The sequence below is a fragment of the Patiria miniata genome, unplaced genomic scaffold (genome assembly GCF_015706575.1).
Source record: "Patiria miniata isolate m_02_andy unplaced genomic scaffold, ASM1570657v1 HiC_scaffold_13, whole genome shotgun sequence".
Lineage (NCBI taxonomy): Eukaryota > Metazoa > Echinodermata > Asteroidea > Valvatida > Asterinidae > Patiria > Patiria miniata.
This window is the reverse complement of record NW_024037051.1, coordinates 16,366,449-16,382,108: the sequence shown is the minus strand read 5'-3', so window position 1 is coordinate 16,382,108 and position 15,660 is coordinate 16,366,449. Positions and strand designations below refer to the sequence as shown.

Below are 15,660 nucleotides of genomic sequence, written 5' to 3'. Positions count from 1 at the left end.
GGACTGGAACATTCCATCGGTCACCTCATGAAACTATTCTTACCATTGCACTTACAAACATTCATTATTTGTACAGGTTGTCCCACAAAAAAACCTAACAGTCGAAAAACCAATTAATGAAGGTATATTGCATGTGAGTTTTGGAATATTTTCAAATTACCTCTTAAAGTCAGATAAGCAATCAACCATACAAACTTTATTTCTATCACATCGATGCATTGGAACAAACGCTATGCTTCATCAACTCAAGGGTACTTTCCTTGAAAGTGAGAAAGCGCAGTTAGAAAAACGCAAAGGATTTATTTCCTTTGTTCCAAGAGGAACATGTGACTTATTCTACCGGCTTCGATCTGTAAACTTGATAAATAAAAAAGTGGCCCAAGTGTTTTTTTCAAGTCCCATATTGTGATTGCTGTATCTTTTGAACAAAACATCCTAATGAAACCAACTAAAAAGCACTAGGAAGACCAATAATTCTACTCAGCAATCGTTAGACACGATTTTGAATACTAACCCCACTTTTCTAAAAACAAGCCCGATTCGACTGTTTTTTTTTTTGTGGGACAACCTGTATTATATCCTGTTGGTCAACAAAATTGTCCAGTTGGTTTTTCTTGAAGTAAAATATTCTTTTCATTATTAATGGAGGTCTCTTCTTTCAAGTTGATTTTATGAATGGCTAATGAATTAAAACTGAGTCCATAATTCCATGCATACAAAATTTAATTTTACATGTCAGTAATTATTGTTTTTACTTTAAAAGGGGTCTGCACATTACATTGGCTATTTGTTAAAAATTTGATAAGTTTATAAAAAAATATGAATGGAAAACAATTTTGTTGAAATATATCTTTGATATTTTTGGTATGTATTATGTAAACACAGATACTCATGGGACAATTGACAGCTGCTATGAAAAAAAACAATACTGCTAAAAAAGAACAATTTTTTTCTCCTAAATAACTTGACGAAATGCCATGATTAATACTGCTTAATTAATTGAATTGACGGAAAGTTGTCAAAATTGAGCTGTGGTTTCAACAGAAAGAAAGAAATGAAAACAGAAACAGAAATTAATTTAAAACAAAAAAGAACGGAACAAAAGTTTCAACAATTGTGGGAAAGTCCAACATTTTTGTGGAAATGCTTAAAATAAAGACTATTACTTTAAATTTATAAATTCATAAAACTGAAAGAATGCACACACAATTGTATACTTTTTTTTTTTTTTTTTACATTACCCCTTATGTAACACTTTTGAATTAAAAATACACGATTGTAAAAACGTTAACAGTAAGGAAATATGAAAATAAATGTCCAATTTTGTAATCTTGCTTGAATTTATATTTTTTAAAGAAAACTTTGCAGATGGATTTGCCCGTAAGGTTCGTTTCCAAACCCCCCCCCCCCCTCCCCCGGAAATGTGAACAGTTATCGTTACAAAACCAACATATAGTGCGAGGAACTTTGCATTACAGTTTTTTAAGTTGAAAAACTAACAAATTGTGACAGATTCACGCAAGCTGAAAATTTTTTGGTTATCGGTCAAAATATCACACAATTTGTATCACTTTGGCTGGTACTCAGCTAAGGCCCAAAAAAAAAGTCTCCGGTTTCTGGTATGGAGCTTGCCCAAAAAGTGGTGCGGCGATGCGGCTTTTTTTTTTTTTTTTACCTGATTTTTTTGCTTCAAATGTCGGCTGATGACTGCAAATGGTGCCCGACTAAACTTAGTGCAAATATATGGGAGTCCAGAGCGGCCACATAAAGCTTATTCTCGACCATAACCCAATCTAAAAACACCTTAAAATTGTGCAGCAGCAGGATTCCAGTCAAACCAGTGAGTTTGGCGGTTTTGAGACATGATCTTTCATTGAAAAAATTTGTTTTCATTTTGCCGACGCGCATGGCTACGGCGACGCGCGCGCGTACCAGAAACCGGAGACTTTTTTTTTTGGCCTAAATTCTGCTTATTTCCGTGCTTTGGTACATTTTGAATCGTATCCGATCAGATACATACATGAGTGCTTTATATACATCGTTATACGAGCTGTATCTTTAGTCACCATATGTCCCTGTAAGTAAGAATAGCGGCCGATCTTCGGTCCTGTTGGCCGTTTGGAATTCGTCCCTCAGACGGAATCGCCAGCGATCTTCCAGGTCTAACCGGACGACTTGACGCCGTAAGGTGCTCCTGTCTGGGCTGATGAGACAGAGTCTGGCACCTAGAGTCATCCAAAAGAATCATAATACAACAGCTGTCAGGCGCCATTCTACAATCCGACATTGGGTGACTGAAACATCATACAGTGGAACACCCTTCAATTTGAAATTTTTCAACAAATTTTTAAAGAATTTTTATACAAATCATTGACATCCAAAGTTACTCAACTGTTTGTGGCTTGATATGTGCTTGTAATGTCAAAATTTGGTCAAACATTTGAAGAAAAAAAAGAATTTCAAATAAACCACAAAAATGTTTTAAATTTAAAAAAAATTATTGAAAAAAAAAAAATTGTCAAAATGAATGGCATACCAGACACAAACTGGAATTGCTTGAGGAAAGTACTTTCCACGAACGCATCGCACATGTACAGGAGGAGGCCGCTGAACATGAGATTGTCTGGAGTGGTGTTGACAGAGTGGGGCCGGGAACTCACAAAATGAACTGCGGAGAAAGAAATCAATAAACTGGTTAGGGACGGATCCGTAATCCTGTAAGATCCCTTGTCTTAAATTCAATCTCCACAATGGAGGCTGAGCGGGCAACATAGAGGGCGCTAAGACAGTCTTTTTGATGGACACAATACGAGGGGGTAATTTGGAGTGAGTAAATTTGGGTAAATACAAGAGTTTATCTACTTTAAATGGCGCCCTCCTTTTGTGTCTTACATATCTTGAAAAAGGCTAATGTGCACACTGCTCCAGGCCCACTTGTTGCAAAGAGTGGGCACGACTAAGTTAAAAGGGACATTACGGCCTGAAATCCCTGATCATTTTTATATTTTTCGATTTTTAACTTATCCTATTTCAAAGGTCTGGTTGAAAGGAAACTAACCACATGTCTTACCGTTCTCAAGAAAAGACGGGAAAAACTTGGTTGTTTACATTGGATGCGGCGGACATTTTGTGGCATACGCATAGGTATTTCCAGCCGTGTCCAGTCAATGTACGGTACACGTTGTGTGTGTGTCACAGAAATACCCACAGCACCAAGACATAAATGTTGTTTTTCGCACGTCTGTGAAATGCGATGCACTGGTAGAACATGTGCACCGGGATTCACGACTAGCACCCAACAGCTAAATTTTTGAGAGTAAACATTTGGACCACCGAAATTCGTTCTTGCAAGAATAACACAAAACTACGCCCAGTTTTTAAAGGATGGTTGTGTGGATGTTTACATCCTACTTTTAAATGCTCTTTCCAATGAACATCATTGCATTTAAAACACGTTTTGTAGCCCAATTGGGTGCATTCCAGGACTTTAAACTGGTGTCAAAATTCTATTCAGAATGGCTATTCACTGGACATCTTTTCATATCATCTGGTCTACACAATAGACCTTTATCATGCTGCCACCATTTCAGTCATGTAGTACTGAATGATAATTTTTTTTTGTGCAAAAAGGAACCAGACTATTTTTCCTTCCAGTCTCGCTTTGGTTACGTTGATTTGAATGGGAAAAAAATCAAGATGGCCGCAACACGATTATGGTCTATAGGCCGGATTTAGCCCATTCTTTGGCATTACAGGGTAATCCTATACAATAGCACTGCCCGGCTCACAAGTGACAATAAGTCAGTCAGTAAATGAGACAGGAACAAGGGGACACTAGGATTGGCCCGCTGGGACCAGCAAATATCTTTCCCGTACCGGCAATCTGTGACCCAAGATTCAAGTAACAGTCGACGAGCAGCACAGGATTCTCCGAGTTGCTGACGGCCAACGGGAAGAGTCGTTCCCCGCTCTTGTTCTCCAGGAAGCGTTCGAGGAGGTACTGGGGCGGGGCCAGGAGGGGTACGAGCTCCTCGCTGTCGGGGGTGGAGACGTAGTTACGGAATTGGATCTTGGTCCTGGAATGGCCACTCCCTGCTGGAGACGACTGTTAGGTGAAAGAGAAAGTTGAAGAATGTGACACAAATATGGCATTAGGTACATGGGAACATTTTCTGTTTGTGCATTTGTTTTCCTTTGCAGCAATACTTTTCTCAAAATCTTAAGGAGAGTGCATAAAAACTAACTTGTTGAAGTTTCAGCTCAGTGGATAAACTGCATTTTGAGACAATAGAAAATATTGTATCCACAATTGCCGGGGTCTTGTTACTGGACTGCATTGCTAATGCACATAAACCACTGTGCCTGCAGGCACATTTCTGAAACACCTTTAATGAATGTTTTCTTTCGAATTATACCATTTTAGGCGGAACAATTTCACAGGGTATTTGGTACCAGTCCTATCTTCACTTCCAGCAAAGGTTTTTCTCGTTAAATTGATAGGTACATATTTCCGCGCAATTCCAAATGTCCCTACATGTACATGCCTTTAACCATCAGAACAAGACAGAAGTTCAATATTTTGCCCTTAGATGACATAATTTCGTAAAAACTGTATACATGTACTCATTGTTGTACAAGTGCTTGCCAGGATAAACATTCACATCATACGGATAGAAAAAAAATTTGATGATGTAAATAGATGCTTTCTGACCACCAACTGAAATGGTTTTAGTTGTGTTTAAGTTTGCTTAACTTTAACTCCCTAGGGGGTGTGCAAAATCGTATTGAAATTGGAGGATTCAGGACTGTTAGGGCTATTTTCATTCAAAAGGCATGTCACACATGGTAACCTACAGGCAATTTCTGATAAGAAAACAACGGGAAAATTTTTCTTTTTATCAGATTCTGGGTTTTTCAATAAACTTTTCTGGAACTTGTTCCGCATATTTATAGAGTGTTTCGCACCTTAGAGCACGGTATCACGTTGATGTCATCACCGATGTGAATGAGTTTCTTCATGACCGAAAATCGATTGATCTGACACAGAAGTAGTGAGCTGCTCTGGGCGCGGAGATTGAAATCCACGTCCTCGTTGAAAAATCTGAAAAAAAAACAAAAAACCGAAAGAGCAATTTTGTAAATAATTTCTTGCAGGGTAGATTGGTTCCTACCCCCACTTTTCGTTTAAAAGAACACTGGTAAAAACTCTTAGGAGGAAAACAATTGAATTTGTTGAAGAGCATGGACACTTAACTGGTTTACCAGCCTATGGTGATCGCACTAACTGGTTGACCAACCTACGATCAAGAATGTTGAAGAGCATGGCCAATTAACTGGTTTACCAACCTATGGTGATCGCACTAACTGGTTGACCAACCTATGATCAAGAATGTTGAAGAGCATGGACAATTAACTGGTTTACCAACCTATGGTGATTACACTAACTGATTCACCAACCTAGGATCAAATTAACTGGTTTACCAACCCATGGCGATCATACTAACTGGTTTACCGACCTATGATCAAACTAACTGGTTTACCAACCCATGGTGATCATGCTAACTGATTTACCGACATATGATCAAATAAACTGGTTAAACAACCTATGGTGATCATACTAACTGGCTTACCAACCTATGATCAAATAAACTGGTTAACCAACCTATGGTGATCATACTAACTGGCTTACCAACCTATGATCAAATAAACTGGTTAACCAACCTATGATGATCATACTAACTGGTTTACCAACCTATGATAAAAAACTGGTTTACCAACATATGGTGGTTATACTAACTGGTTTACCAACCTATGATAAAAAAAATTGGTTAACCAACATATGGTGATCATGCTAACTGGTTTACCAACCTATGATCAAATTTACTGGTTTACCAACCCATGATGATCATACTAACTGATTTGCCAACCTACATGTATGATCAAATTAACTGGTTTACCAAGCTATGATCAAATCAACTGGTTTAATACCAACCTATGGTGACCATACTAACTGGTTTACTGACCTAGGATCAAATTAACTGGTTTACCAACCTGTGGTGATCATACTGGACATTCTGCGTCTCCTCCAGATTCAGGAAGACCATATTGTACAGGTGACCTCGTGAGAAGGGTTGACCTCTGACCGTGCCCTTTGACCTGCTGGCCCATTGCTGGAAGCCAATCAGAGCATAGCTGACCAGCTTGGGTATGGCCTCCACTTCCTCGATCAAGGTTTTCAATGAGATTAGGGAATCAATTCTGCAACAAGAAATGCAAGAAAAAGATTTATGATGAAAAAATATACAGGTACTAAAATATAATTTGATCAGAAGAAAACCATTTTCTTCATGTCATACTAAAGATACTTCCTAAATTCGTGTCAAATTTTGCTATATTTCCATTTATACTCAATCTATCACATTTCCACAAATGGTGAAAATGAAATTATGAAAATGCAAACATTATCTCTCCAACAAAACTTTAGCGTAATTCATCTAGCACAAGGAGTAACAAATGCAAGCCAATGTCTATTCTGAACTCAGTAAACACCGCGTGACCTCTGGTGCGACCCATAATGACCCAAGTGACCTCCGGTGTGACCCCTAAATAATGACACCTAACCTGAGAGATCCCTGTTGTGACCTACAGCGACCTCAGAGTGAACCCTAATGTGACCCATAACGACCTCCAAATGACCTCTGTTGTGACCCATGATGACCTGAGTGACCTCTGGTGCGAGTCATAATGATCTCTGAATGACCGCTGGTTTGACCCATAATGACCTCTGATGTGACCCATAACGACCCCCACGTGACCCCTGACCTTGAATCATTCTTGCCCGGCACACATTCGTGCCAGGAGAAGCAGGAGTCGTCGGTGATGATGATGAACGGCCAGACTTCTTGTCTGTTCACTCCCAGCTCTTCCTGTCGGCTGCGTTCCAGCTGCAGGTTGTTGTAAGCCAACTCCTTGATGAAGTACTTGGCAGCACCTGCAGGACAAATAACGAAAGTCTCCGATTTGTATGATCCAAAAGTCCCAATTTTCATCCATTTGTTTTCTTTAAATTCTTTCCAGTAATGAAAAAAAAGGATTGCTTGAAACCTAAGGGCCTGTCTCAATTCATATCCGGGAAAAGTCCGGACAAATTGCAGGTAGAATCATTCACTTTGTCCGGAAGATGCTCTGCATTCGTCCCAGACATTTTCCAGGGAAATTTTCATTAGCAACTGCTTGACTCACCAATACTGATAACGTCATTGCGGGAAAGTTGTTTAGAATCCTGCAACTTATACTCAATACAACGTCCACAACTTGTCCGGAACTCGTCTCGATATGAAATGAGACGGGCCGTAATGAGGATGATGAAGAAATACCAAAAGTTTGAGATTTCAGAGTCAAATCCTGAATTCCAGGGAAAATTTTAGCAGCGACTGAACATTTTTAATCATTCCTTGCTAGTAAACACCTCAGTTGAACAAAGTGAGTTTTCAACTTGTGGTCCATTTTCACGGTCTAGTGATTTCTGCACGACTGAACAATCAATGTGGTACTTGGGGGAGCCACGTCAAAACAATGTGGTACTGTAAGGGTTAAAGTGGGCATACACAAGATAAGATGGAATTTGAGTCGGGGTGATGTAAATCAATGTTAGGTTTTGCCCTTCACTGACGTATAAACACTGTTTACTCAGTGTGTTACCTCCCTAGTGAAAGTTGGAAAAAATCACTCGGGTGGGACTCGAACCAACACACAAGGTAAAGTATGATTTTTAAACTGCTTACCAGGCCCAGCATCGTTGACTACTGTCGGTAGAACCAGTATGATATGATTTGGCCATTGCTTCTCATAGGCTAGCGCGTCTTTCTGTTTGCAGACCAGGACATGGACGTGTTTGCGTCCCTCCATAGCGTGGTGGAGGTTGATCAGGCCGTGCTCGTGCCGTCCGAACGTCCACATGAAGATGGGCGTCTTGACGGCGTTTGGACCCTGTAGGAACACAAATAATTCAACAATTTTCTAAATTCTAACCTTCAAAGTGGAACAGGTGTAAAGTCTGTGGGACTTTGTTCAATTGGCATCAACACAAGTGCATAAACTGCCAATTCTGAGACAATGGGAGTTAGTCCCCCCAAAACAATGCCACAGTTGTATCCTGCTGCAGTTGGTGACCACAGACCCGGAGGCAGGTTGTTTTTGTGATTTAGTACCTGATGGATCTTGCTGTACTTGGCAGGTTCCTCACTTTGACTAGTGTTGGATGATCCGAGTGTTGATTGCAGGGTCTTCTAGGAAGAGGGAGGCGTTACTGATGACTTAAGTTTTACATGTACACTTAACAGAGCTTGCAAGTGTCCCATAACAAAATTTTTACGAAATTAGAGTTAACGACTAAAACGACAAGCTTTAATATAATGATCATCTAATTGCTAAGCTTGCAACAGATAAAATCTGTTACTGATGGCTTAAGTTTTACATATACACTTAACAGAGCTTGCAAGGTTCCCATAACAAAATTTGTACGAAATAGAGATAACAACTGTTAAAACGACGGGATTTAATACAATGACCATCTAATTGCTAAGCTTGCAACAGATAAAATCTAAAGCAGATACTTTCAACGGTTTTCAACTACCACTACACAACTTTTGAACATGTTCTACAACTTTTTATCTGGAAACATTTTAGCTGCATCCTTGCTGATGAGTGGTCCTCGTTTGCTATTTCCCGGGTTTGCAGCATTGCTATTAAATGTTGCTAGAATCGTGACTTTGGGCGTGATCCCTAGCTACATGGCACACTGGTTTAAGGCTACTGACTAGTGCCCTTGAACAAAGACACTGACAAAATGGGGAACCACCAACATAGGGCTGGATAGCTCAGTAAGGTAGAGCATCGGAACGGTAATTACGAGGTCGCAGGTTCAAACCCCGCTCCAGTCAATTCTACTCTTGATAGACACTACACCAACGCCCCTTCTCAGGGGTCACACGGGCAGGGTTGGCTGTGCGCATGGATTTGTTGTTTTGCTGTTTACTTGGTTTCTTCTTTCTCACAGATGAAATTGAAGTGTGTGTTGATGGCAGATTTGAAACTTTCTTTATCCTGAATCGATGTCATTTCAATAGGCACTGAGTTCCAGTGCACTAATTTCTTTGTTCTACTTGAAAACAATCATATCATTGCACCTAGTCAGATTCCCTTTGGGGTCGATTTAAAAATTTAGAAATGTTTTAGTTTAGGAAAACTTGGAGTAGTCTAAATTCATAACACCGACCTGTTCACTCATGATGGGTAGCACCATACTCATCATCTGACCGGTTCGCTGGTTGAATACAAAATGTTTCTCTTGTTGAGGTGGAATGATGAACTGCAACTCTAGATCCTTGCCAAACAGAACGGACGACAGGCGAATACTGTATGCTTTGGTTTCTCGGGCCTAAAACGGAAACGTAATAAAAAATTGAAAGAAACTCTAAGAATAAGATCTACAAAGCTGACGCTGAATACATTTGATAAACTGGTCACAAGCGGTGTGGGAGCATTGAATTCAAGATCTGCGAGTAATTCCGCAGGTTGTGAGTTCGAGTCCAGCCTGGGGTTGTGGTGTGCGTGTCCTTGGGCAAGCCACTTTGTCACATTTTGATCTCCCCTCCACACTTTTGTGGATCCCATGATAAAGAATTTTGCCTTTTGTGGAAATCTATACCGTTAAAATATCCAACGATGCTTTAGTGCCTTCTTCCCTATGCCATTGGTTGACTGAGACTATTACCTCGACTGCTGAGATGTCTTTATAGTTGAGGCATTGATCGCAATGATGGAAGGCGTTGTGCGCACTGTACTTGGTCAGTCTGACAGAAATTGTGGACGGCTTCCTGGGTCCCTCGGCATCACTGGAATTGGGCTTACCTGCAGAGAACAGGTGCAATCAATCAATTAATTAATTGATTCATTAATAAATCATGTTGCCAATCTGATCAATTTAATAAAATAAACAACCATTCAATTCGAGTCAACTACAATTCAATCACAAGTCAATCATAAGTCAGTTACAAGTCAATTATAAGTCAGTCACAAGTCAATCATAAGTCAGTCACAAGTCAATTATAAGTCAGTCACAAGCCAATCACAAGTCAGTCACAAGCCAATCACAAGTCAGTCACAAGCCAATCACAAGTCAGTCACAAGCCAATCACAAGTCAGTCACAAGCCAATCACAAGTCAGTCACAAGTCAATCACAAGTCAGTCACAAGTCAATCACAAGTCAGTCACAAGCCAATCACAAGTCAGTCACAAGCCAATCACAAGTCAATCACAAGTCAGTCACAAGCCAATCACGAGTCAGTCACAAGCCAATCACAACTCAATTGAAAGTCAGTCACAAGTCGATTGTAAGTAAATCGTAAGTCAATCACAAGTCAGTCACAAGCCAATCACAAGTCAGTCACAAGCCAATCACAAGTCAGTCACAAGCCAATCACAAGTCAGTCACAAGCCAATCACAAGTCAGTCACAAGCCAGTCACAAGTCAATCACGAGTCAGTCACAAGCCAATCAAGAGTCAGTCACAAACCAATCACAACTCAATTGAAAGTCAGTCACAAGTCGATTGTAAGTCAATCGTAAGTCAATCACAAGTCAGTCACAATCCAATCACAATTCAGTAATTAGCCAATCACAAGTCAGTCACAAGCCAATCACAACCAATTGCAGTAATGAGCCTCAAACATCAACAAGAAGGCAATAACAAGCTAGATCATAAGCAACGTCAAAAGAAAAATAATGGAAAGCAAATGCCGAATTCAAATCTCATTGTCAATCATCAATAAATCAAAAGATCCATTAAAGACTAACGGTACACCTACCAAGTTTGACGTCTTCTGTCCATATAGGGCTATGGTTCTTGAATATACTATTTCTGAGAGTGAAATCAAACGGCATCTTGACCAAGGCCTCGTAGTCAGGCCACTTGACGGCCGCCGAGCCCGGCATAGTCTCATCACCCGAGGGCGCTTCCACCTCCTCGTCCTCGTCTACGACTTCAACTTCTTGCAGTCGGATCAACATGCGCGACAAGACTCGAAGGAAGTGAAAGAAGGTCCCCGTTTTGCCGACCTGTGGAATCCAGGAAACAACAGAGTTAATTTTCAATCCACACACAATTTTGTTACCTTTGGCATGCCATACAACAATACACCAATAGACAATTTTGCTACATTTGGCACGCCATACAACACACCAATAGACAATTTTGTTACCTTTGGCACGCCATACAACACACCAATAGACAATTTTGTTACCTTTGGCACGCCAAACAACGACACACCAATAGACAATTTTGTTACCTTTGGCACACCATACAACACACCAATAGACAATTTTGTTACCTTTGGCACGCCATACAACACACCAATAGACAATTTTGTTACCTTTGGCACACCATACAACAACACACCAATAGACAACTTTGTTACTTTTGGCACGTCATACAACACACCAATAGACAATTTTGTTACTTTTGGCACACCATACAACACACCAATAGACAATTTTGTTACCTTTGGCACACCATACAACAACACACCAATAGACAATTTTGTTACCTTTGGCACGCCATACAACACACCAATAGACAATTTTGTTACCTTTGGCACACCATACAACACACCAATAGATAATTTTGTTACTTTTGGCACACCATACAACAACACACCAATAGACAATTTTGTTACCTTTGGCCGCCATACAACACCACACCAATAGACAATTTTGTTACATTTGGCACGCCATACAACACACCAATAGACAATTTTGTTACCTTTGGCGGTCCATACAGAAGCAATCTCCGTGGATGGTATGCGATGTTACCCTCCCCCTTTCGTTCGTAGTCGTAGTGATGCGTCTTCGGCTCCGTCCACTGCCGGTAGTACGTGCTCTTAATCTCTGGATCTTTGCTGGGGACCGGCCGTAACGTGGTGGACCACATGGTATCACAGCTGGGGACCAGTGAAGCAGTGCAATTGGCGTTCTGTAAGAAAGAGTTTGGTGTTAATAACACCTAAATCTCAAATTTCCTTACGATGACATTCAGTGACCATTCTCATATCCACAATATGAATTGTAGGGTTTTTTTTTAGTAAATGTTTCTTTTGCAGTTTTTGTTGGTCGCAGTTGGCCAGCATTGTGTCCTCTTTGTACCAATCTGACTTGAATGACGGTAACTAGACGGAAGAGAGCTGGGCATTGCTATCATATCAAGTGCATAGCCGTTCTAAATTCGCTCTTTTCACGCTCCGCCATAGGCATGCAGAGCCTCGATCTGGCAAGTTTACACAATGAAAATAGCCGGTTTTGTGATCTGAACCCCGACACGGGAATCACTGAACCAGCTATTTTCATTGTGTAAACTTGCCAGATCGAGGCTGTGCATGCCTATGGCGGAAGCGTGAAAAGAGCGAATCAATTGAATAGAATTGAGTTCATTGAAACTTAAAGCTATAGTCCATCATTTGCAGCCATCCGAAAAGTAACTGGCGTAATTATTGTTGAAAAACATACTTGGTTGAAAGATAGTAAGGGGACTAAACTCCCTGTGAAATTAGTCTTTCTGGCAAGCTGTCATTTCGAAGAAATCAACGAAAGAAGGCCTTTCCAACGGTGCATCTTAAGAAGCACCGTTGGAAATTTCCGTCAGTGGTTCGTTTGTTTATTTGGTGAAGCGCGCACAAGCGTTGACACGAAACACACGCACGCGAGGTTGCTATAATTCGTCGGATCGGTGCGCGACACCACGTAGCAACAATCGGCTAATGAGAACGTGTCTCGGACGCTGAATTCAGGCCCAATTCAAAACACGATTCAGCAAGTTTTGAATTGAAATAGAGATCCTAAAATTTGGTTTTTCTCGAAATATACAGCTGAAGCTGAGCTGAAACTTCATCAGGTTAGTTGTTCAGCACCCTTCTTTACATTTTGAGCATGCTTGTTGCTTCGAACGAATAAAATGCACAAATTACAAATGATGGACTATACCTTTAAACCTGAAATTAATCATGCGCTAACCTTTTCGTGTTTCCCACTGACGACCTCGTAAACCGACTGCGACACAATGACCAATGGAGGGCGCTCTATCCTATCCTCAACAATTCTCTCGCATCGGCCCGTCCCTTCAACTTCTCTGTCCTCCTTGACTGCGGAACTCTCCTCCGCGTCCGACACGGCCTCGGTCTCGGGCTGGAGACTCAGGGGCTCGGTCACCATGGGAACCGAACTGGTCACCATGCCGATGGACTCCAGGCTGGTGGAGGGAGGGGTGGAATGCACCACTTGCTTGGAAGGGGTGAGCGGCTTGACGGGGGTGATGGGCGGCGGAGGGGAGCTGACGTTACTGCATTGTGGAGTGGGCGGGGCCTGGTCTTTGTCACTGCCGTGGGAGGAGGTCGAGAGACGGGCCGTCGTGTCTGCCGCTACACTCAGTTTGGGTGTGGACCGTGCACTACTCGCAGGATCTACGCAACGAAAAAACAAGAATAATTATCAATCAAAAAAGCAATTTCATGCCCAAAACCGCCCTGCCTAATACTCACTGTAGCGCCTGAAAACGCCCGAGCACTCTACGATTTTTATTGATTCTTCAGTGAATAAATACAATGTAATACAATGTAGTACAGGTGCTAATAGATTAAAGGGGCACTGCTTCCTGGAATACACCCAATTGGGCTACAAAACACGCTTTGAAACGAATGTATGTTAATCGGAAAGATAGATATAAACATACACGCAATTATCCTTTAAAAACTGGGCGCTTTTGAAAACGACTTTCGGGGTCCACTTTTGCGACCCCCAAAAGTTGGGCTGTTCAGTACTACATGTAGTTGTGATTCCAACTGCAAAGTGTTTGCCTCTTGCGGTCATGTAAGAAACCACATATTGGTGCATTTGTGCAGTGTGAAGTTATGTGACACACACACAACTTGTATCGTACATTTAATAAAACGATAGAAAAATTGTATGCGCAATCCATCATGTCCGATGTAAATAACCAGGTTTTTTTTTTCTATTCTCGGGAATAAGGTAAGTTAACAATCCAAAACATGACATTTTTGGGGATTTCAGGACCTAGTGCCCCTTTAAGCTCTTTCAAATTTTTCAAAATTCAGTTCACTGGGTTTCATAAGTGAAAGTCCAGATGTACAAACATAATCACAACTCCAAAACGCCATCTGCCTGTGACCCCACGATGTGTTACTGAACTGTGACCTGTGACCCAAGGTCACCGACTGCACTCTGACCTGATTTAGTTGACATGTTATCGGCCTGTGACCCCAGGTCAATGTGCAGCCCAGCGGGGGCTGCCAGCTCATACTCCATTCCGCTCTCGCTCTCCCCATCATCATCGTCATCGTTGTCGCTGTCCTCGGTTACCGTGACGACGGGATCGATGGCGTCCGCCGGGATGTAGCGGCAGGCTAGGCCCAGCTCCTGCTCCAGACTGGAGAGGTCAAAGACGCCGTGGTTGACCAGGCGCAGGTCAACAGCCCTGAGCGACCTTCGAATGAATGATATGAGACAAGAAATGAGATTGGGGAATTGTTCATAATAAACAACTGTATAGGCCGTATTTTTGAGTGAAAGAGGCGCTGTAATCACGCCACTTGGGGGTATTAATCAAACATAAATTCAAGGTTATTGACATCAGTTACAGCTCAAAAATTACATTTTTACAATTTAAACCTTTAGATTTAAGTACAGATGGTAGGAAACTGCTTCAGGAAAGGGGATTTTTCTGATGATCGTACCCAGAAAATGGAGTCGTTACACTGCCCATATTGGCTTAAAAAATACACTCATTGCCTCAGTTCAGGCAAATACGAATCCGGGCACGTGATCACTGTACACTCACGAGGCCCCCTTCAATGGAGGAACCATTGTGCACGCTATTGTAAAAAAGCAACTGCCCTTAACGGATTACCTGAGCAATAGCTAGCACAATGCTTTCACCATTGAAGGGGGCCTTCGTGATAGATTTGCTAGCGTGCTCAGATTTGTCCACTGTGGGTATTTACCTGGGCATTGTTTCGCCAGTTATCGTCTTGTTAGTCAGAATGGCGATACACGGTAATCCGTCCAGGTCTTCGTAAGTCTGTGGCTTCCAGGATTTATCCGCACCTCGCCATGTCTGAAACAATGACACGATGGATGGAATAAGTTGGAGATCATAGTAGGAAAAAACAACCTCGATCTAAACAATGAGTCTATTTTACGGCGCTTAGTAAAACGGGCATATGGCAAGAAGGTTGATGAATGAAAGGCATGTAGTTTCTAGAAAGGCCACATGTCTAGTCTTGAAAAAAAATGACTGTTTACTTAATATACGCTGCGTTGCATGTAAATCACCTCATATACACCGTGTTGCATTGATATGATCTCAAATACACCACGTTGCATATACGTTGCACGCATGCGATGGGTGCGTGTGTAGGCCCGCACGCCTCACAACAGAGAACTGCAACCTCTCAATCTCATGTCTGGCAGGAATGTTTGTGGTACTCCAAAGGCTATACACTGCAGTGATTTGGGTTTTTTTCTTAGATAGTCATCATCCGTTTGACTTGTTGGCACAATATAACAAAACAACGGGTGCTAAAACACTATAT

The 15,660-nt window shown here is 41.4% G+C and overlaps 1 protein-coding gene across 1 annotated transcript in view; it reads right to left on the bottom strand.

Annotated features, from left to right (window-relative positions):
• Positions 1–1,977: 1,977 nt before the first annotated feature.
• Positions 1,978–15,660, bottom strand: part of LOC119721408 (GREB1-like protein) — a 39,638-nt gene continuing 25,955 nt past the window's right edge. Inside the window, 14 exon segments of the mRNA XM_038191479.1 lie at positions 1,978–2,225; positions 2,537–2,668; positions 3,877–4,105; positions 4,966–5,101; positions 6,052–6,258; positions 6,823–6,991; positions 7,785–7,989; positions 9,278–9,439; positions 9,776–9,912; positions 10,870–11,119; positions 11,823–12,032; positions 13,067–13,512; positions 14,296–14,552; positions 15,070–15,182. Of these exon segments, the coding sequence (XP_038047407.1) occupies positions 2,059–2,225; positions 2,537–2,668; positions 3,877–4,105; positions 4,966–5,101; positions 6,052–6,258; positions 6,823–6,991; positions 7,785–7,989; positions 9,278–9,439; positions 9,776–9,912; positions 10,870–11,119; positions 11,823–12,032; positions 13,067–13,512; positions 14,296–14,552; positions 15,070–15,182 (2,820 nt within the window). The 3' untranslated portion in view covers positions 1,978–2,058.